This window comes from Dreissena polymorpha, chromosome 15 (assembly GCF_020536995.1).
Source record: "Dreissena polymorpha isolate Duluth1 chromosome 15, UMN_Dpol_1.0, whole genome shotgun sequence".
Lineage (NCBI taxonomy): Eukaryota > Metazoa > Mollusca > Bivalvia > Myida > Dreissenidae > Dreissena > Dreissena polymorpha.
This window is the reverse complement of record NC_068369.1, coordinates 38898767-38922272: the sequence shown is the minus strand read 5'-3', so window position 1 is coordinate 38922272 and position 23506 is coordinate 38898767. Positions and strand designations below refer to the sequence as shown.

Here is a 23506-nt window from a genome sequence, read left to right as displayed (position 1 = left end):
AACTGTGTGTTTTCTGTTCAGGAGCTGGACTGCATTGTGAACCAGATGATGTCTGGGATACATGTGTATATTTAAACTGTGTGTTTTCTGTTCAGGAGCTGGACTGCATTGTGATCCAGATGATGTCTGGGGTACATGTGTATATTTAAACTGTGTGTTTTCTGTTCAGGAGCTGGACTGCATTGTGAACCAGATTGTGACTGGGGTACATGTGTATATTTAAACTGTGTGTTTTCTGTTCAGGAGCTGGACTGCATTGTGAACCAGATGATGTCTGTGGCCGAGTACCTGGGCTGGGATGTCTCTGAACTGAAACCAGTAAGCTCAATACCCATTGACTTAAAACCAAACAAACCCACTACAACTTTCGGCAATCTAATAATGACTTGAGAATCTTCACTGACCTCTAAGTTTTGGGCCTCCAAAATTTTATGCTAAGAGAATATGATTCTCAACCCACCTTACTTGTTTTGAATCGCTGCCTTTAATACAGATTTGTTTGCTGCATTCTTTATATTTTATCACTATGAAATGTATACAAATACATTCAAAGGTTACCAGATTTTCAATATCCTTAAAAAGATCTCACATACATACTTCTGGGAATGCGATTACTTCCACTAGTTGGGTTACAATGCAGCTCTTCAACTACCCACTGGAATTTAATGGCAAAATGAGACAGACATGCCAAAAGGGAAAGGAATGACAAACAAACAGTGTACAATATTGGCAGCTTACATTTGATGATTTCTCCGGGGAGTTGAAAGCTTCCCAGCATGTTATCACATTATATTATCATAATTATCTTAAAATGTTGTGATCCGATACTGTGGGTAGAGAGTAATGAAGTTTTTGCCTGGAGTCTCGGGTTACACCCAACACTGTAGCAAGGTTTCTCCAGCAAGAGATGTGTGTATTAATAACAAGCTCCTTGTAATAGAGCACTTTCGTGATGAAATTCTACTAGGAGAAAAGTACAGGGTGTTGAAAACAGCATCTAATTAATTAATTGATTGAAATTGCAAACATGTATTATGTTACAATTGATGTTAACGTTTGAGGGAGGTTTGGCATGTTTGTACTATTTATAGTTGTTAAAAGTACACATTTAAAAATATTGACATGTATTGAAGAGCATCCAATATTGATTATGAATATTTTTAGTTAGATAGCGAAATTTTCCTAACTGCCTTTCTTCTACATGTCCATAAATTACAATAAAGATTGTAAGATTGTCCATATTATATCATTTATAAATACAATAAAGATTATAAGGATTTTAATATCGTTCGAGTCAAAACATGAAATACCAATATGTTTATGGATTTTTGTGGTACAGTAAATTTCGCTTAATTGAATAGCCCATTTGTCACGTCAGAATATACAATTATCCGGAGTATTCAAATACAAGGAATCAGATTATTTCCAATGTTACAGTACACTCCACGCGTTTTCCCCAAAAAATGCGCTCCCTCCGCGTTTTTTTTCTGCTAGCGAGTGTTCACGCGGTGTTGAGAGAGCAAAGTGAACTCGATAAAACGCTCAGCGTTACGCCGCGTTCGCTAATTCCCGCGGCGTGTATTACTTTAGCCTAGTTGGTAAATGCAGACAATTTCCGTTCTTACATGTATCACTGTTCATGCGAATTGCCGATGATGTTTGTAAATACGCTTCTACGTCTCAGCACACGCATTTCCATTTAATAAATAAATATTGTCCATTCAATTTCTTCTGGTAACGAGGTAATATTATCGTATTTCAAAGCTATATTGTTAAATTTAATATATCGCGAAATAAATTTGTTTTGTTCAAATAAGGCATAGAAAAGCGCAGATAGTCGTTTTTTTATTTATTTTACGGTGCATTGAAAATATTCCAATCGCAATATTCACTCACCTGTTACATTACATACTACATTGTGTTCATTGGCATATTTGACTTCATATTTGTCAGCAAGGCTGAGATCGTTGCATTTTTGTTTATTCGACATCATGTTTAGATATGATTTACTGGGCATCCGATTTACTGTGACACAGTTGTGCAGGTTTATATACACAAACTGAGAATATAGTGTCTCATTCCATCACCTTTTGCAAATTGCCGAGAAAGAAACGTCAACAGTTTGTTTCGGCAACACACTCTTTAATTGTTTCTAAGCGACAACAAACTGTTGAAATGTGTTACTCGACAGTTTGCATTTGAAAGTTTGCGCCTGACTGCACACCGGAGACTCTAGTGTTTGCACTGTACTTGCTTGCATACTACACCTGTAAGTTACGTGACACTTGACAGACGCTGCATTCATGCATGGTGTGAAATGAAAACAAATGCAGTCAATTGAGCGCGTCTGTCAAAATCGTCAATACGATGCGTATCCTTGGAGATTTATGACATTCTTTGCTGGATTATAGTGTGGATTATAGTGTGCAATCGAAAATTGGCTATTCAATTCTCCGAATAACGCCATATTTCCTATCAGAATATGTGGAGTTTTTACAACAGAAAGAGATGCAAATGGTTGGTGTTTTCAATTTCTATTCAATTAACGGAATTATTCCATTATCCGATATTCAATTAAGTGGAAGCTACTGTACAACATAATGCCATGACAGTTATTAATATTCGTATACCCCTGTTAAAATTTTGATTACCAACCAGATTTCATTAAGCACTTCTGAATTAAAGAATGAAGTAAAATTTACCCTGTCCGCTGTCTCCAGAAATTTGCATCAGATCTAAAAGAAACGTAACAATAATATTTTTGAACATTTCTACCAAGTTTGATAACCAGTCAAATAGAATGAAGCACTCACGAATTAGGGCCCTTAAATTATAATGTCAATATTCCAAATTAATGTTGTATGCTTTCTAATACAAGTAGATGATTTGGGTCAATACTTTAACCCATTTATGCCTAGTGACTAGAAAAAAGGCCTTGGCAAACAGCGTAGACCCAGATGAGACGCAGCATGATGCGGCATTTCATCAGGGTCTGCGCTGTTTGCTTAAAGGAATTTCTGTTAGAAATATTCTAAATATAGAAATGAACATACTAGACATCCCTAATTTTGGAAATAAATTGATTCAATTTAGAAGGATGGGAGAGTCCACTAGGCATAAATGGGTTAAATTTATATTAACCAATCTTGACGACACCTTGGATATAGCTAGCTTGAATTAATACACAGCTTGGGATGGTGTTTGGGGCTGTCATGAAGGCCAAGCTTTTGTTTGGATGTCAGGCCAGAGGGTTATAGGTCAATGTCAGTGTTGCTAAAAATAGAACAACAGTTTCTGCTCAATGTCTTAAATTTGGATGGAGGTATTCTGCTGAAATTGTGTGGGGAGGTACCTTACTTGCTGACCTATTTGAGATTGCTCATTGATTATTATTTATATTATATTAATATGCTAAGTGTTAAATGCCTGGTTTCATGGCATTTCCATGTTTCATGTTGTTGTCATTATTTTCTGTGCAATAATTTGCACAACAACTAAATGCATCCAATTTTTGATCAATAATATCCAGAACTTTTAATGGGTGTATTTTGTGAACAGTTTGCAGTTTTATTATTATCTTCTTTTTATGCTTCCCCAAATTTTTTTGTCCGGGCTATTTCTCAGCAATTAATGACCGGAATTCAATTAAACTTTATGGGAAGCTTCTTTACCAAGAAGAGATGTGCGTATTATCAGACTGTTCTGGTCGGATGATTTTTTACAGAGTTATGACCCTTTGAAATTTTCCATTAACTGTACATATAGTGCAATTCTTGTCTGGGCTATTTCTCAGCAACTTATGACTGGAATTCAATGAAACTTTATGGGAAGCTTCACTACTAAGAGGACATGTGCATATTTTCAGCAGGTTCTAGTCAGATGATTTTTCACAGAGTTATGACCCTTTGAAATTTTCCATTATGGCCCTTTGAAATTTTTAAGTTGCTAAACTATCCATCGTATTATTTTGTCCAAAGTTATGCGCCTCAAAACTTTTCCTTTTATCTGAATATATAGTGCAATATTGTGACAAAAAACCTTTGGGGAGCATCACCCGTCTCCGACGGTTTCTTGTTTTAATATTGTTATTATTAAATAATTTTAATGTGTGTCCTCTGTGATTTGAACCTTAAAATGTAATAGAAAAAAGAAGAACAAACTCTGTATACATTTAACATGTAAACTAATGTTATATGTAAACATGTTTACAGATTGATACAACAAAGACCTTTAAACTGGCGTATTTTATGACAAATTGGCCTTCTCATTAGGACTACATTCTCTTCCTTCTGGTACTTACTCATTTGAAACGAAAGGTCAAACTAATTGGAAGATAAATTGTAATAATTCCATTTATCATTACAGTTAGTGTTTAATTTAAAGACTACGATGATGGAGAGAATTCAATATCTTGTCCCATTGTATGTGAACCTCGCTGCTGGAAAGCTAAGTTAAGTGTAAAGCATCGTTCCATATAAGCCGCTGAAGTTTCCATAGGCTGATCAGCGACTACATTTTTCACTTTTATGGAATGTTATGTTTAAAGGTCTGGAAGACTCTTCTTAATGAAAATTCAGATTTGCCTGAGCACATGTTAAGCTGGGACCACACTTTAAGAACATGCATTAAGCCCCATTTTCCCAGAGCATGGCTGAAATTCATATAGTAGTAATGGCTCAATTGTTTTCAAGTAGTAATGGCTCAATTGTTTTCAAGTAGTAATGGCTCAATTGTTTTCAAGTAGTAATGGCTCAATTGTTTTCAAGTAGTAATGGCTCAATTGTTTTCAAGTAGTAATGGCTCAATTGTTTTCAAGTAGTAATGGCTCCATTGTTTTCAAGTAGTAATGGCTCAATTGTTTTCAAGTAGAAATGGCTCCATTGTTTTCAAGTAGTAATGGCTCAATTGTTTTCAAGTAGTAATGGCTCAATTGTTTTCAAGTAGTAATGGCTCAATTGTTTTCAAGTAGTAATGGCTCCATTGTTTTGAAGTAGTAATGGCTCCATTGTTTTCAGATTTTACAAGACATGATGGTGGAGATAGACTACGATGCAGATGGCACAGTGTCCTTGGAGGAGTGGAAGCGAGGTGGCATGACCACCATACCTCTGCTGGTACTGCTGGGGCTAGACACTGTAAGCAAGCACTGACCTTTGTTTCTGCAAGTATTTAGTCATACATTTATGTTCCAGGTTGCAGAATCAACCGGTTTTCAGGGGTGTACACATGGGCTGGACAGAATGTTAACACACCGTTAAGAACTTTATTTTTGCAAATATCTCAAGTTATTGATATACATTTGCAAAAATCTTGAGTGCATAAAAGACAGTTTTCTTGCAGTTTGTGTCGATATCTTAAGGTATAAGAATAAAGCATTGAATACGTCTGAAATCAGTGACAAAATTTCACATGGAATTTTTAACAAAAATACAGGCGTATTTAATAAATAAATCTTGATGTATTTCACATTGCCATAAGCATCATAAAAATCCCTATAAAATTATGCACCAGTCTAAATTCTTAAGAAAAATTAGTTAAAAAAGTTATTTGGGAAAAAATTGGCAGCACTTACCAGTGTGTTTACATCAATTAACGTTTAATTGGGAACCCAACAAAGTCCCATGATGCTGAACCCTGGTTCTTTGATTGACATTTGTGTGCCTTTTTAGATCACCATATCTCAGCATGAAGTGGTCACCCTATGTCAATCTGTTGTCATATGTTGTCTGTTATCAACTTCATGTGTATTACTCTCAGGGGTTTTTCTGCCTATTTTGGGAAAAGGAGTCTGACCAAATTGCGAATTTTTTATCGACAAAATTGTCCATTTTGGGAATTTTTGCTTCAATAAAACGGCTTATTTCGGGAAAACATTGTGAATTTAGCGTGCTTAAATAAGTCAGAGGTTTAACAAATAAATTTGTTTGTATTTGTTATTTTGACCTTAAATGCAGGTAAGCATCAGATGAGTAAGTTTGGTTTGTGTGAATGTGCTGTGAAATGGGAGCACAGCAGGTTCATGGTGCTGAATCCTCGCTCAACCTCAGCAGTGCTTGCTGGTATTATACACATCAGCTGGACGAGTTGGAACATTATTAATCGAATAATCATAAGTTATAAGACACTTCTTTCTATAAAAAAAATATTTAAAAAAATAAAAAAATTCTTTTTTGGGAAATTGGGAATTTTTGTTATAACTTCAGTTTGGGATCAGGTCCGTTTGCATTGGGAATGCCTCCGTTTTCCAGAGGCGCAGACAGTGCTGAAAAACCACTGACTCTTGACGCCACATTTAAGAATCACTCTTGATTAAACTTGTCAGAATTTTTATTTTGACAATATCTTGTCTGAGCGTTAATCTGGGTTATGTATGTCTAACAACTAGGTTACCAGGTCAAGTCTTAGAAACACCTTGTTACAACTTTAGAGGCCACATTTATTACTCTAACAACTAGGTTACCAGGTCAAGTCTTAGAAACACCTTGTTACAACTTTAGAGGCCACATTTATTACTCTAACAACTAGGTTACCAGGTCAAGTCTTAGAAACACCTTGTTACAACTTTAAAGGCCACATTTATTACTCTAACAACTAGGTAACCAGGTCAAGTCTTAGAAACACCTTGTTACAACTTTAGAGGCCACATTTATTACTCTATCTTGATGAAACTTGGCAATATTTTTATTTTGGTGAATCTGTGTCAAGTGGGGTGAAAAACAATGTCATCAAGTGAAGTCTTTGATAGCTGGCAAACTTTGAACTCAGGTGAGCGCCTTAGGGCCATCATTTCCCACTTGTTTGAGTAAAACTTCTTGGGGTTTGATTCAATCTGGATTATTGTAGGTTTGATGTTGGGTTTGCTCCATCTTTTATTTTATGATAAACACACATCAATATACAATGTTCACAAAGTATAAACCCATATAAATATTTCATTCAGTGCTTTTTGCGTTTTTTCTTGACAGTTTGATATCTGATAACAAACACACTGCTTATAAGGAAGTTAGTTAAAGCTTCTCAAATGTCTGTTAATCAGTTTCCTTTTCATTTTTTTTCTTTAAAACTTTAATGCCTAATAAAAGTATCATGATTACATAGTTTTTTTGAATTGAGGTATGATATGTCCCATTTGCAATTCATATTAATGCTCTACCAGGAAATTCTAGCACATTAATTCTTTTGAGATTTCTAATTGCATAAGGAAGTAAGCAAGTTCACTTTTCCAAATATTTTACACAATTATGCAAGATTTAAAGTTAATAAAGCATGCCAAAGTGAATGCATTAACGTGACATTAAAGGGACCGTCAACCAAGTATGAAGAAAAAAGAAAAGTTCTAAAATACAGTATTTTTTACAATTATTACTTTATATTGATTAAAATATCACAACTGGTATATTACATTACTTGATAAAAGTTCATATTTTTAGTATATTCCGTAATAAAATTTCTCGATGTGAAATGGAAAGTACTTTGCGAAAATAGGTGACATAACGATATACACATTATAAATAACGCAAGTAGATTGATCATTTCATATATAAAATATGTACAATTCACTACGCATGTACAATTTGCATTCCTGGGTTTATCACCTGACGATGATGATCAATCTACTTGCGTTATTTATAGTTAAATGGTAGTTACTTGGTACCTGTACCCAGTAAAATGTATTACCAAATATACTGAAAATATGAAAACTTAACAACTTCTTTCAAGTAATGTAATATACCAGTCGTGATATTTTAATAAATATAAACTAATAATTGTAAAAAGTACGGTATTTTACAACTTTTCTTTTTTTCGTCATTCAGGGTTGACGGTACCTTTAAAATGAAGGCAAGGCTTGATTATAGAGTGAGTTCATGGCATTATGTGGGAGGAAAGCTTTAATAGGGAGCGGGTTTATGGCTTTGTGTTTATCTGTTAGGGAGAAGGCCTTTGATCGCCTTTTTGTGTAAAATATATATGGAAATACAAGTTGCAGGTGGGGAATGAAATATGCTGATGTAATATCAATTTGAGGAAAAAACTGTATGATTTGCAATACTTTTATTGATGAAATGACAATTTATAATGGCCCTACCTATTAGTGAAAGGCTGATCAATCATTTTGTCAAATAATGTGGCAAACTGTGCTATGATTGGACAATGAAAACTGAAAAAAATTGTCAACAAAAATTGTACATATCTTCAAAGTACAAATTTTTTCTTTGGTCTAGAGAACTTCATTACAAATAACATGCTGTGTTTATCCAATAGTACATTTTATTTGAGTTGTCCAAGCCATGTTTTTATATGCATTGTAACAAGATAATTGAGTCTCATTCTCGGAAAAAAAGTGTCTGCCCAGATAAGCCTGTGTACTTATCCAGATAAGCCTGTGTACTTATCCAGATAAGCCTGTGTAGTTATCCAGATAAGCCTGTGCACTTATCCAGATTAGCCTGTGCACTTACCGGTTTTGTTTTATTTTCATTTAAAGGAAATCTCTTAGAGAAAATCCAGTTTACTCAGGAGTGTTATCCCTGTTTAGCCTCAGGGGACTGCACAGGCTGTTTAGCCTCAGGGGACTGCACAGGCTAATCTGAAACAACAATTTATGCAAATGCATTAAACCTGTTTTCCCAAAGCTCGGCTCTAATGTTTATACTTTCTGCATAGCACAAGAAAATCATTTAGGGTGCTGGTATGTTTAGTATTTAATGTACTGTTCTCATACTTGGCCAAATATCTTACATCATTTTAAAGTATTTGATAGCAAGTTTACTGACTACAACGTCTTTAAGCTGACATATATCACAATTATGTCAAGAGGGTGGGTTGACAATGAATGTTCACAAATTAATGAATATTTAGTAGTTTGTATGCAATGAGTAAATATTATTGTATGTTTGTATGTTCTAACAATACCAATTATGTGTTTAGCATCAACTTCATTGAACTTCTGTTAAAAAAGAAAAGCACTTATTAACAGTAATACAAATCAAAGCATGAAATATTTATACTGATTATTTGGAATGCACACAATTGATCTTGATTAGTTTATTAATCATTCACTTTTGTGAAGGAATATTTGCGAGGCCTGAGTCCAACCACGCCCACCCTGCCTGTACTAGAAAATAATGAAATATTCTGTATTAAAGTTGAGGGCCGTACTAGGAAATAAGGAATATTGTGTATTAAGCTGAGGGCTTAACTAGGAAATAAGGGAATATTGTGTATAAAAGCTGAGGGCTTTACTAGGACATAAGGAAATATTGTGTATTAAAGCTGAGGCCTGTACTAGGAAATAAGGGAATATAGTTTATTAATGCTGAGGCCTGTACAAGGAAATAAGGGAATACTGTGTATTAAAGCTGAGGCCTTTACTAGGAAATGAGGGAATATTGTGTATTAAAGCTGAGTCCTGTACGAGGAAATAAGGGAATATGGTGTATTCAAGCTAAGGCCTGTACAAGGAAATATGGGAATATTGTGTATTATAGGTGAGGCCTGTACTAGTAAATAAGGGAATATGATGTATTAAAGCTGAGGCCTGTACTAGGAAATAAGGGAATATGGTGTATTGAAGCTGAGGCCTGTACTAGGAAATAAGGGAATATGGTGTATTAAAGCTGAGGCATGTACTAGGAAATAAGTGAATATTGTGTATTAAAGCTGAGGCCTTTGGGATATGGTGTATTAAAGCTGAGTCTTGTATGAGGAAATAAGGGAATATGGTCTATTAAATCTGAGGCCTGTACTAGGAAATTAGGGAATATTGTGTATTTAAGCTATGGCCTGTACTAGGAAATAAGGGAATATGGTGTATTTAAGCTGAGGCCTGTACTAGGAAATAAGGGAATATTGTGAATTAAAGCTTAGACCTGTGTACTAGGAAATAAGGGAATATGGTGTATTAAAGCTGAGTCCTGTATGAGGAAATAAGGGAATATGGTGTATTAAAGCTGAGGCCTGTACTAGGAAATTAGGGAATATTGTGTATTAAAGCTATGGCCTGTACTAGGCAATAAGGGAATAGGATGTATTAAAGCTAAGGCCTGTACTAGGAAATAAGGGAATATTGTGAATTAAAGCTTAGGCCTGTGTACTAGGAAATAAGGGAATATGGTGTATTAAAGCTGAGTCCTGTACTAGTAAATAAGGGAATATTGTGAATTAAAGCTAAGGCCTGTACTAGGAAATAAGGGAATATGGTGTATTAAAGCTGAGTCATTTACTAGGAAATAGTGGAACATTGTGTATTAAAGCTGAGGCCTGTACTAGGAAATAAGGGAATTTGTGTATTGAAGCTGAGGCCTGGACTAGGAAATAAGGGAATATTGTGTATTAAAGCTGAGGCCTGTACTAGGAAATATGGGAATATTGTGAATTTAAGCTAAGGCCTGTACTAGGAAATAAGGGAATATGGTGAATTTAAGCTAAGGCCTGTACTAGGAAATATGGGAATATGGTGTATTAAAGCTAAGGCCTGTACTAGGAAATATGGGAATATGGTGTATTAAAGCTATGGCCTGTACTAGGAAATATGGGAATATGGTGTATTAAAGCTGAGGCCACCTTTCAAGAGTTGTATTGCATGAGGCTCCAGTGCACTGGGATCAGTGTTGTGTCGCTTGGAATGGTCCTATTTGGATTCTAGGGACTATTTTTTTGTTAATCTGCTATGAAATTTTTATGGCTGTAACTATTAATTTATCTTGATGGGACACAGTTGGGCCATAACTGACCACTGGTAGGGCATAGGGTTTGAACGGATGAAAAGCTTATCATTGTATTGCAACAATAATTTAATACATGTTGTACTGTTGCATTCATTGTATAACCCAGTGTTGTTATAGTGTTTTTTGTTTCAGTGATTCTGTCTGAGTTGTCCCTCTTTGTTGTTTTATTTTCAGTTTTGCATGCCTGTTTGTGATTTTTCAGGAGGTATGTGTGGTTGAGTCAGCCCGGTCAGGTTGTACTAGAAACACACGGGCCTGGCGTCACAAAGCTGCCTTGTACTCCTTCCTATATATATGTCATAAAACAGTAAATGTTGGAAGTGGGTCTGCCCCTTGGAAAGGGAGGGATTTCTTCTTACAGATGAATAGATTTTTAAAAGTTTTAATATAAAGGGATAATTTATCTTCAAACATTCACAAACAAATTTGATTGTATTTGAAGCTTTGTGAAAACAGGCCTATGAAGGATGATAGCAAAAGGTTGTGTCCACATTGTGTAAGTAAATCAGATTGGATTTAAACTTAAAATGTTGGAATCAACACAATGATGGAACTAAACCAAACAAGATCTTGGCTTTACAAATCTATTCTGGTATAATTATTTTGACACAATTATTTTACTTATTATTATTTGATAAATTTGTTGTAATTTAAAAAGTATATGTTAAAGCAACTTCAACAAAAAATGTTGGCATGGGAACAATGTTCACCAACTTGGATGCAACTGAATTGCTTGAAGCCACTTACTATTTGATATTTATAGAGTGAAAATAGCTGCTGTTTTGATATTGAAGCACACAGCCAATTAATTTAAGGTAGCGCACCTCTAATGGGCACATATCCAAATATAATCTAATTAATTATTTTCTTAATCAGCATAATTTCACTGAACTACATGCAAATTTGTAGGTAGGCTTTCCATGCTTTTTAAAAAAATATACCGATTTTTTCAAAACCACCCCCACGCTCAGCTTTTGTCCAGTTTATGTTCACCCCTGGGGTATATAAAAGTTCCATAATTCATTAAAATTTCCAAATATGGGCATGCAGTTAGTGTGTACAGATGCTGTAAAGGTGTTAAAAGTTTAAACAAGATGAAATAAGTATTTTTTAACAGACATTTATTTTTTACAAATTTTTATCTATGGAAGAGCGCCATGAAATGTAAGTGATTTCAGCCAAGTAAAAATTGGGTCGGTTAAAAACAAAGTGTCATAAAATTCAAAATAGTATCATTTAAGTCATATTTTAAACTTAGTTTTTATAGAAACACTATATACAGAAAAAATACCAAGAACTAGACAGATTTACCGTTTACTTTTTTAAATAAAAATAAAAATGCAACATGCATGGTTCGTATTTTCAACAGTAAATCACCCAATTTCGCCATAACGTGGTTTTAATTTTAATTATTGAAGAATGTGCATAAAAATTGCAACATATTTAACAATAAATATAGCTTATATGCCATATTAAATCAAATTACGTTAGAAAATAAATAAAACGCGTCGCAAAAAAGTATACGTCGTCGGCAGGATTCGAACCTTCGCGGGGATATCCAAAAAGATTTCTAGTCTATCGCCTTAACCACTAGGCTACGGCACCTAATAGTAGGCTCTTCAACCTTCGAAGAAATTGCGGGAAATCATTAGAGTCGCGCTACCTTAACTTAAATCATGTTAAAAATTATACTTTAAGTGATCAACAATAGTTTTCTTATTGTTACTTTTTATTCCTGGCTCCCTAACAATGGTGTGATTTGGGGTCAAATGTAACATCCTGTGAGAAGCCATGTTTCAATCATCAAGTTTTTTGTTGAAACAAATGTTTTGTAGTGACAGAATTTGTGATCTTTATGAAAGTGTTTTCAATGATCATTCAGTTTTATATTCAGGTAATTTACATTAGTTTTACCTTTTATAAATTTCCAATATTTATATAAATCTTACTTTTCCAAACTTTGTGTCATTTAATTTGAGACAAGCATTTGTTTGTTGAACACCTAAAAATGAGGACATGAGTGTGCCTAAGCTGTTTTCACTGTTTGTCACCCAACATGTCTTAGATATCGGTGAAGGGCTTGCAGCTTGTGCCTCCTGTGTGGCTCCCTAGCATGTACAGGATTCTTGTCAACTGGAGTAGCATGTGGATCCCTAGCATGTACAGGGTTCTTGTCAACTGGAGTAGCATTCATGATGAGCCTCATTCTGGCAAAACTGGGCAGACTGCAGGGGCTAATCTGGGACATTACTTGCACTGGGCAGACTGCACAGGCTAATCTGGGACATTACTTGCACTGGGCAGACTACACAGGCTAATCTGGGACATTACTTGCACTGGGCAGACTTCACAGGCTAATCTGGGACATTACTTGCACTGGGCAGACTTCACAGGCTAATCTGGGACATTACTTGCACTGGGCAGACTACACAGGCTAATCTGGGACATTACTTGCACTGGGCAGACTACACAGGCTAATCTGGGACATTACTTGCACTGGGCAGACTGCACAGGCTAATCTGGGACATAACTTGCACTGGGCAGACTGCACAGTCTAATCTGGGACATTACTTGCACTGGGCAGACTGCACAGGCTAATCTGGGACATTACTTGCACTGGGCAGACTGCACAGGCTAATCTGGGACATTACTTGCACTGGGCAGACTTCACAGGCTAATCTGGGACATAACTTGCACTGGGCAGACTGCACAGGCTAATCGGGGACATAAATTGCACTGGGCAGACTGCACAGGCTAATCTGGGACATTACTTGCACTGGGCAGACTGCACAGGCTAATCTGGGACATTACTTGCACTGGGCAGACTGCACAGGCTAATCTGGGACATTACTTGCACTGGGCAGACTACACAGGCTAATCTGGGACATTACTTGCACTGGGCAGACTGCACAGGCTAATCTGGGACATTACTTGCACTGGGCAGACTGCACAGGCTAATCTGGGACATTACTTGCACTGGGCAGACTGCACAGGCTAATCTGGGACATTACTTGCACTGGGCAGACTGCACAGGCTAATCTGTGACATTACTTGCACTGGACAGACTGCACAGGCTAATCTGGGACATTACTTGCACTGGGCAGACTGCACAGGCTAATCTGGGACATTACTTGCACTGGGCAGACTGCACAGGCAAATCTGCTACATTACTTGCACTGGGCAAACTGCACAGGCTAATCTGGGACATTAATTGCATGGAAAAACTGGGCAGACAGCACAGGCTAATCTGGGACATTACTTGCACACACAACTGGGCAGACTGCACAGGCTAATCTGGGACATTACTTGCACACACAACTGGGCAGACAGCACAGGCTAATCTGGGACATTACTTGCACACACAACTGGGCAGACAGCACAGGCTAATCTAGGACATTACTTGCAAACACAACTGGGAAGACTGCACAGGCTAAACTGGGACATTACTTGCACACACAACTGGGCAGACAGCACATGCTAATCTGGGACATTACTTGCACACACAACCGGGCAAACAGCACAGGCTAATCTGGGACATTACTTGCAAACACAACCGGGCAGTGGGACATTACTTGCACACACAACGTGGCAGACTGCACAGGCTAATCTAGGACATTACTTGCACACACAACTGGGCATACTGCACAGGCTAATCTAGGACATTACAGTAGATTTCGCTTAATTGAATAGCCCATTTGTCACGTTCGAGTATTCAATTATCCGGAGTATTCAATTATACGGAATCAATTATATTTTCAAAGGTTTTCACTAACCGGGTGTAATCCTCCTGGAAATTGTGCTTTTCATTAATAATCAAAACATCGTTTCGACACGATTAGGCAAAAACGCTACGTGTCAAAATCGATCAATTGACGGGGGGTCCTATTATCTTGTCGATTGTCTCGTAATCACAGTCAAACAATTCTTTGTGAATTGGCTTGCTCAAAATTGATGGCTGTGTAGTTTTAACGGATTACGCGATGCACATTCATAAATAAATCCAGTTTCACCCAGATTTTCGCGGTGTCAGATTCATTCACACTCATATTGCGACAAACAACACGCCTTTACGCTCAGCGCATACAATGTAAGTTGTAACAGTTTGACGTCATAGCTTTCACATCGCGCGCCACCATGACAACGTCCGAATTCATCACCCGTGTTACACGCAGTCCACGTTTTAAGTGTATACAGTGACTGAAAATTAAATCAGCACTGAACTATCTCATGTTTATATACATGTGCTCTTTTCAAACACGCAAAACACGTGGCTTGTATCTAGTAACGGATGTAGAAATGTTTAATTTGTCAATTGTTTAAGCAATTTACGATGTTAATTATAATTTATTCTTCTTGTTTAAATAACGTTTTTTGTGCATTGATCTTAAATGGATGTTAAATTTGTTTATTCCAGGTAAGTACATTAGTAATTTAACTTATTGAATATCGCGAAAAAAATGCGTACCAAAAAAACATGTATGACTTCATATATCGCTATTTGTGTACATGTCCAGGAAAATCGGCCAATGTCCCGGAAAATTTAGCACAATGTCCTGGAACGGTCTGGAACTTTATGGCATGTATGGCATTTGTGTAGGTTTATACACACAAACTGAGAATATAGTGTAACATTTTGCAAACTGTCGAGCAAGACACGTCAACAGTTTGTTTCTAATCAGCAACACAATCTTTAATTGTTTCTAAGCGACAACAAACTGTTGAAGTGTGTTACTCGACAGTTTGCATTCGAAAGTTTGCACCTGACTGCACACTGGAGACTCCAGTGTTTGCATTGTACTTGCTCGCATACTACACCTGTTAGTCACGTGACGCTTGACAGACGCTGCATACGTGAACGGTGTGAAATGAAAACAAAGGCAGTCAATTGAGCGTGTCTGTCAAAATCGTTGATACGATGCGTATCCTTGGAGATTTATGACATTCTTTGCTGGATTATAGTGTTCAATAGAAAATTGACTATTCAATTAACCGAAATACGCCGTATTTCCCATCAGAATATGTGGAGTTTTTACAATGGGATGATATGCAAATGGTTTGGTGTTTTCAATTTCTATTCAATTAACCGAATTATTCGATTATCCGATATTCAATTAAGTGGAATCTACTGTACTTGCACACACAACTGGGCAGACTGCACAGGCTAATCTTGGACATTTCTTGCACTGGGCAGACAGCACAGGCTAATCTTGGACATTACTTGCGCACACATGGGCAGACTGCACAGGCTAATCTTGGACATTACTTGCACACACAACTGGGCAGACAGCACAGGCTAATCTGGGACATTACTTGCACACACAACTGGGCAGACTGCACAGGCTAATCTGGGACATTACTTGCACTAGGCAGACTGCACAGGCTAATCTGGGACATTACTTGCACTGGGCAGACTGCACAGGCTAATCTGGGACATAACTTGCACACACATGCATTATGCCCATTTTTTCAGAAGAAGGCTCACTAGAATTGTATGCAGTTGGTTGCTCATGCACATGTTTGACAATAACTATGACACAGCAACATTGGGATATTTTGATATTTAATTTATTTAAAGTCAATGTCTGGTACATGTCGGGTAGCTTCCACTGCTTCTGCAAACTGTTTAACCCATTTATGCCTAGTGGACTCTCCCATCCTTCAAAATTTGATAAATTTTATTCCAAAATTAGGGATGTCGAGTATACTTATTTCTATATTTAGAATATTGTTACAGAAATTCCTTTAAGCAAACAGCGCTGTTTGCCTAAGCCTTTTTTCTAGACGCTAGGCGTAAATGGATTAAATAAGGATAAACCTTTTTAGTTTCTAGCATGTCATTTTCTGAATATGTTTTTAAATATTGAAAAAAAAAGACAAATGTTACCCGTCTCTTCTTTAAATATCAACGCATGATTTTGATTTGGATCCATAATAAGCCTGACTTTTGACCAATAAGTCCTGACTATACTACACACACAAATGTCGCAATGAACTGGCTGCTGCTATTGATAAGGCAAACATGCAACATCACCATATTATTTCCTGTCACAGTTTTTTCTTTAAACTGATCACATTTGATTGGGGTAATTGTGTGTTGTCACTGACCACGCTCCATAACTCTAGGGAACAAGGTCAAATAAAGGAACAAGTTTGTTGACAGTCTAGAGGTCACATTTGTTGCTAAATCTTCATGAAACTTGATTAAAAGATGTGTCCTCCTAATATCTCAATCGAGTTCGAAACTGGGTCTGAAGGGACCAAAAACTAGGTCACTAGGTCATGTAAAAGAAGAAGCTTTTGAACACTCTTGTGGCCACATCTATCGCTTATTGTCAAGCAATTTAGTCTGAACATTTATCCAAATGATATCTCGATTGAGTTCAAAACTGGGTCTCTATGGGTCTAAAACTAGGTCATTAGGTTTAAATAAAGAAAATTCCTCTAGAGGCTACATTTTTGTCCCAACTAACATGAAACTGGGTAAGAATGTTTGTCCCAACTATATTTAGAACAAATTAAAAACTTGTGTTTTAATCGTAAGAACATTCTTGAGGCCACATTTATTGCCAAATCGTCATGTAAATAAGACTGATTATTTGTTCTAATAATTTCTCCGCCGAGATAGATGTGATTCCTTTCCATTAAAAAACACGGCTGTCATAAGGTGGTGCATGTTTTCCTTATGTGGCTATTGTAAAGTTATTTGACTCTCAGTCTCTCGTTTGTAACTCATTCATACTGAAAGTTGCTTAGAATATTTTAACAATTTTGTTGGTATATTATCTGGACTGAGTTAAAAAATGATTGCGGATTGTTAAAAAGCATGGCTTCCAGGTTGTGGGACACTTTTATTTGGAAACCAAGTGAACTAAACCTGCTCAAAACAGTTAAGTTTCTTGGGATATCAGGTGAGCACCTTTGGGTCTTGGGCTTTCTTGTTATTAAAGAAAAACTCAAGGTCTAAATTTACTATTAAACTTCTACAGATATTGAATATCAAATATACATTATGGTAATAACATTAGATGACTGACAGAAAATATTCAAATACTATGAAAGTGGAACAATAGTAGAGCTCTGTGTCTTGGAACAGCTCTTGCTAATCAATACAAAAATGAAATTATCTCAACCCATTGAAACAAGCTCTAAAGTTTAACTTATGTTTTTATGTCCCCCACTATAGTAGTGGGGGACATATTGTTTTTGCCCTGTCTGTTGGTTGGTCTGTTGGTTTGCGCCAACTTTAACATTTGCAATAACTTTTGCAATATTGAAGATAGCAACTTGATATTTGGCATGCATATGTATCTCATTGAGCTGCACATTTTGAGTGGTGAAAAGTCAAGGTCAAGGTCATCCTTCAAGGTCAAAGGTCAAATATATGGGTCAAAATCGCTCATTTAATGTACACTTTTGCAATATTTCAATATTCAAGATAGCAACTTGATATTTGGCATGCATGTGTATCTCATGGAGCTGCACATTTTGAGGGGTGAAAGGTCAAGGTCATCCTTCAAGGTCAGAGGTCAAATATAGGTGGCCAAAATCGCTCATTTTATGAGTTCATTTGCAATATTGAAGATAGCAACTTGATATTTGGCATGCATGTGCATCTCATGGAGCTGCACATTTTGAGTGGTGAAAGGTCAAGGTCATCCTTCAAGGTCAGAGGTCCAATATATGTGGCCCAAATCGCTTATTTTATGAATACTTTTGCAATATTGAAGATAGCAACTTGATATTTGGCATGCATGTGTATCTCATGAAGCTGCACATTTTGAGTGGTGAAAGGTCAAGGTCATCCTTTTAGGTCAAGTATATGGGTCAAAATTGCGCATGTAATGTCACTTTTGCAATATTGAAGCTAGCATTTTTATATTTGAAATGTGTGTGTATCTCAAGGAGCTGCACATTTTGAGTGGTGAAGGGTCAAGGTCATCCTTCAAGGTCAACATCATATAGGGGGACATTGTGTTTCTCAAACACATCTTGTTTTTATCATGTTTCTTACTTACTTACATGGTTCTTACATATTATGTTTGTAATGTTTAGCAAACATTTTTGTGATGTTAATTGTTATAACATTTTGTGTCTGCTGTTGATAACATGCACGTTGATGATCTAGTTCCACCGGTTTATAATTTAATTGTTCTAAGCCTAAGCTTCCAGTAGCTTTTTATTTTTATCAATATTTAATATTTTGTGTGTTTGTAAATTTTGTAAAATTAGCATCTCTATGATATTAACTCTGTGTGTAGGTCCATGCTATTGACACAACATCTAGGTGCTTGATATCTGGATCTCCTTGATATTGACTCAGTCTGTAGCTCCTTGATATTGACTCAATCTGTAGCTCCTTGATATTGACTCAATCTGTAGCTCCTTGATATTGACTCAGTCTGTAGCTCCTTGATATTGACTCAATCTGTAGCTCCTTGATATTGACTCAGTCTGTAGCTCCTTGATATTGACTCAATCTGTAGCTCCTTGATATTGACTCAATCTGAAGCTCCTTGATATTGACTCATTCTGTAGCTCCCTGATCTTGACGGAATCTGTAGCTCCCTGATATTGACTCAATCTGTAGCTCCTTGATATTGACTCAATCTGTAGCTCCTTGATATTGACTCAATCTGTAGCTCCTTGATATTGACTCAGTCTGTAGCTCCTTGATATTGACTCAATCTGTAGCCCCTTTGTATTGACTCTAACTCAATATGTAGCTCCTTGATATTGACTCAGTCTGTAGCTCCTTGATATTGACTCAATCTGTAGCTCCTTGGTATTTACTCTGACTCACTCTGTAGCTCCTTGATATTGACTCAGTCTGTAGTTCCTTGATATTGACTCAGTTTGTAGCTCCTTGATATTGACTAAATCTGTAGCTCCTTGATATTGACTCAGTCTGTAGCTCCTTGATATTGACTCAGTCTTTAGCTCCTTGATATTGACTCAATCTGTAGCTCCTTGATACTGACTCAATCTGTAGCTCCTTGATTTTCACTCAATCTGTAGCTCATTGATATTAAATCAATCTGTAGCTCCTTGATATTGACTCAATCTGTAGCTCCTTGATATTGACTCAATCTGTAGCTCCTTGATATTGACTCAATCTGTAGCTCCTTGATATTGACTCAGTCTGTAGCTCCTTGATATTGAATCAATCTGTAGCTCCTTGGTATTGACTCTAACTCAATCTGTAGCTCCTTGATATTGACTCAGTCTGTAGCTCCTTGATATTGACTCAATCTGTAGCTCCTTGGTATTGACTCTGACTCAATCTGTAGCTCCTTGATATTGACTCAGTCTGTAGTTGCTTGATATTGACTCAATCTGTAGCTCCTTGGTATTGACTCTGACTCAATCTGTAGCTCCTTGATATTGACTCAGTCTGTAGTTGCTTGATATTGACTCAATCTGTAGCTCCTTGGTATTGACTCTGACTCAATCTGTAGCTCCTTGATATTGACTCAGTCTGTAGTTCCTTGATATTGACTCAGTTTGTAGCTCCTTGATATTGACTCAATCTGTAGCTCCTTGATATTGACTCAATCTGTAGCTCCTTGATATTGACTCAGTCTGTAGCTCCTTGATATTGACTCAATCTGTAGCTCCTTGGTATTGACTCTGACTCAATCTGTAGCTCCTTGATATTGACTCAGTCTGTAGTTCCTTGATATTGACTCAGTTTGTAGCTCCTTGATATTGACTCAATCTGTAGCTCCTTGATATTGACTCAGTCTGTAGCTCCTTGATATTGACTCAGTCTGTAGTTCCTTGATATTGACTCAGTTTGTAGCTCCTTGATATTGACTCAATCTGTAGCTCCTTGGTATTGACTCTGACTCAATCTGTAGCTCCTTGATATTGACTCAGTCTGTAGTTCCTTGATATTGACTCAGTTTGTAGCTCCTTGATATTGACTCAATCTGTAGCTCCTTGATATTGACTCAGTCTGTAGCTCCTTGATATTGACTCAGTCTGTAGTTCCTTGATATTGACTCAGTTTGTAGCTCCTTGATATTGACTCAATCTGTAGCTCCTTGATATTGACTCAATCTGTAGCTCCTTGATATTGACTCAATCTGTAGCTCCTTGATATTGACTCAATCTGTAGCTCCTTGATATTGACTCAGTCTGTAGCTCCTTGATATTGACTCAATCTGTAGCTCCTTGGTATTGACTCTGACTCAATCTGTAGCTCCTTGATATTGACTCAGTCTGTAGTTCCTTGATATTGACTCAGTTTGTAGCTCCTTGATATTGACTCAATCTGTAGCTCCTTGATATTGACTCAGTCTTTAGCTCCTTGATATTGACTCAGTCTTTAGCTCCTTGATATTGACTCAATCTGTAGCTGCTTGATACTGACTCAATCTGTAGCTCCTTGATATTGACTCAATCTGTAGCTCATTGATATTGACTCAATCTGTAGCTCATTGATATTGACTCAATCTGTTGCTCCTTGATATTGACTCAGTCTGAAGCTCCTTGATATTGACTCAATATGTAGCTCCTTGATATTGACTTAATCTGTAGCTCATTGATATTGACGCAATATGTAGCTCCTTGATATTGACTCGGTCTGTTTCTCCTTGATATTGACTCAATCTGTAGCTCCTTTATATTGACTCAATCTGTAGCTCCTTGATATTGACTCAATCTGTAGCTCCTTGATATTGACTCAATCTGTAGCTCCTTGATATTGACTCAATCTGTAGCTGCTTAATATTGACTCAATCTGTAGCTCCTTGATATTGACTTAAGCTCACTTGATTTATATGACATTATTCCCTGCATATAAATATTTGCTTTTAGTTCTGATAGTATTTTAGTCACCTGTATTGAGTCATCCAGGTAAGTGTTATTTGGCCTTTGTTCACAAAACTCGGTGAATCCTATGACAGATGGAAGTTTAATATATGATATTGTTTGCCAATTACTATAATCCATATTGAAACATATTATACATTGAAGAATTTATTGAAAATAGACATAACTCATTGCTCTTTAACATCAGGTCTGAGTGTTATTTGCTTATAACAACATTCAATCATCTGTCCAACATAGTTTTATGTTTATTATACATTTGACTGTTTCAGTATGTCAAACTTTTATTAAAAAATATGAGACAATCATGCACATTTAAGCTACATGTAAAAAACATGTTCTGTGCGTCCTTAAATTCGTCGTCTGAAGTCAGAAAATGTATTGCCGTGTATATTAAGTCAAATAAAGTGTCAGTCGCTGCAATTGTCTGTTTACTCGTCGAAATTGTCAAGGTCGTTGATTGTTAGCTTTTATATATATGTTGCGCAACTCTGCCATTTTGTGTAAGTTACCTCTCGGTTACTAGTACTTACCCACCTAGAGAAGCAGGGTATGTTTTAACTGGGTTTTAACCGATCGGTATAACTAACCCAATTTTATACAAACGCTTACCAACCAGTAACCAACAATTTACCGACTTTTAACCACCAGTATGTGGTTAACCGCCGGTTTAACTGTTTATACAATCGGTGCAGAATGTCAAACATTAGGCCCCTAAAATTAAACTTGCATGATGTTAATTATTAATCTCTTCAAACAATCAATTATATATTCAACATAGTCAATTTTTACTGAAAACTTTCCATCATGTCAAACCAATATAATATATTCAATAAATTTGTTAGCGATTATAATGTCAGACATTTATTTAACCATCCATACTAATTTCTGTCCTTTATTTGCCCTTTCAGAATGTCAAGGACGATGGCACCCATGTCTGGCGTCTGAAGCACTTTGGCAAGCCTGCGTACTGCAATCTGTGTCTGAACATGCTGGTGGGGCTAGGCAAGAAGGGACTATGCTGTACATGTAAGGAGTCTAACGCCGAGGCTTGAATAGTCTGTGTTCTACTTTACGAGGCTAAATACATGAGCTTAAAGTGGCGTCCCAGATTAGTTTGACTCTTTCGGTCTAGACTGGATTTTCATTAACAAGAGACTATCTTAAAACCTTACATTCCATAAAAGCGGAAACTGTGGTCCCTAATAGGCATATGTGGACTACGTGGTCTCTTATAGTTATCTGTGGACTACGTGGTCCCTAATAGGCATCTGTGGACTACGTGGTCCCTAATAGGCATCTGTGGACTACGTGGTCCCTAATAGGCATCTGTGGACTACGTGGTCCCTAATAGGCATATGTGGACTATGTGGTCCCTAATAGGCATCTGTGGACTACAGAGGTCCCTAATAGGCATCTGTGGACTACAGAGGTTCCTAATTGGCATCTGTGGACTACATGGTCCCTAATAGGCATCTGTGGACTACGTGGTCCCTAATAGGCATCTGTGGACTACGTGATCCCTAATATGCATCTGTGGTCTACGTGGTCCCTAATATGCATCTGTGGACTATGTGGTCCCTAATAGGCATCTGTGGACTATGTGGTCCCTAATAGGCATCTGTGGACTACAGAGGTCCCTAATAGGCATCTGTGGACTATGTGGTCCCTAATAGGCATCTGTGGACTATGTGGTCCCTAATAGGCATTGGTCGACTACATGGTCCCTAATAGGCATCTGTGGACTACAGAGGTCCCTAATAGGCATCTGTGGACTACGTGGTCCCTAATAGGCATCTGTGGACTACAGAGGTCCCTAATAGGCATCTGTGGACTACGTGGTCCCTAATAGGCATCTGTGGACTACAGAGGTCCCTAATAGGCATCTGTGGACTACGTGGTCCCTAATAGGCATCTGTGGACTACAGAGGTCCCTAATAGGCATCTGT

General features: G+C 37.0%; 1 protein-coding gene across 14 annotated transcripts in view; it reads left to right on the top strand.

Moving 5' to 3' along the window:
• LOC127860017 (diacylglycerol kinase beta-like) overlaps window positions 1-23506 on the top strand; it is a 157747-nt gene that overhangs the window by 91519 nt on the left and 42722 nt on the right. For 13 of the 14 annotated variants that reach the window (XM_052397709.1, XM_052397714.1, XM_052397710.1 and 10 more), the window contains 3 exons: window positions 244-318; window positions 5016-5136; window positions 22467-22586. In XM_052397709.1, coding sequence (XP_052253669.1) covers window positions 244-318; window positions 5016-5136; window positions 22467-22586 — 316 coding nt within the window. The remainder of the gene's footprint in view (window positions 1-243; window positions 319-5015; window positions 5137-22466; window positions 22587-23506) is intronic. The other variant, XM_052397715.1, reaches the window with a different exon arrangement.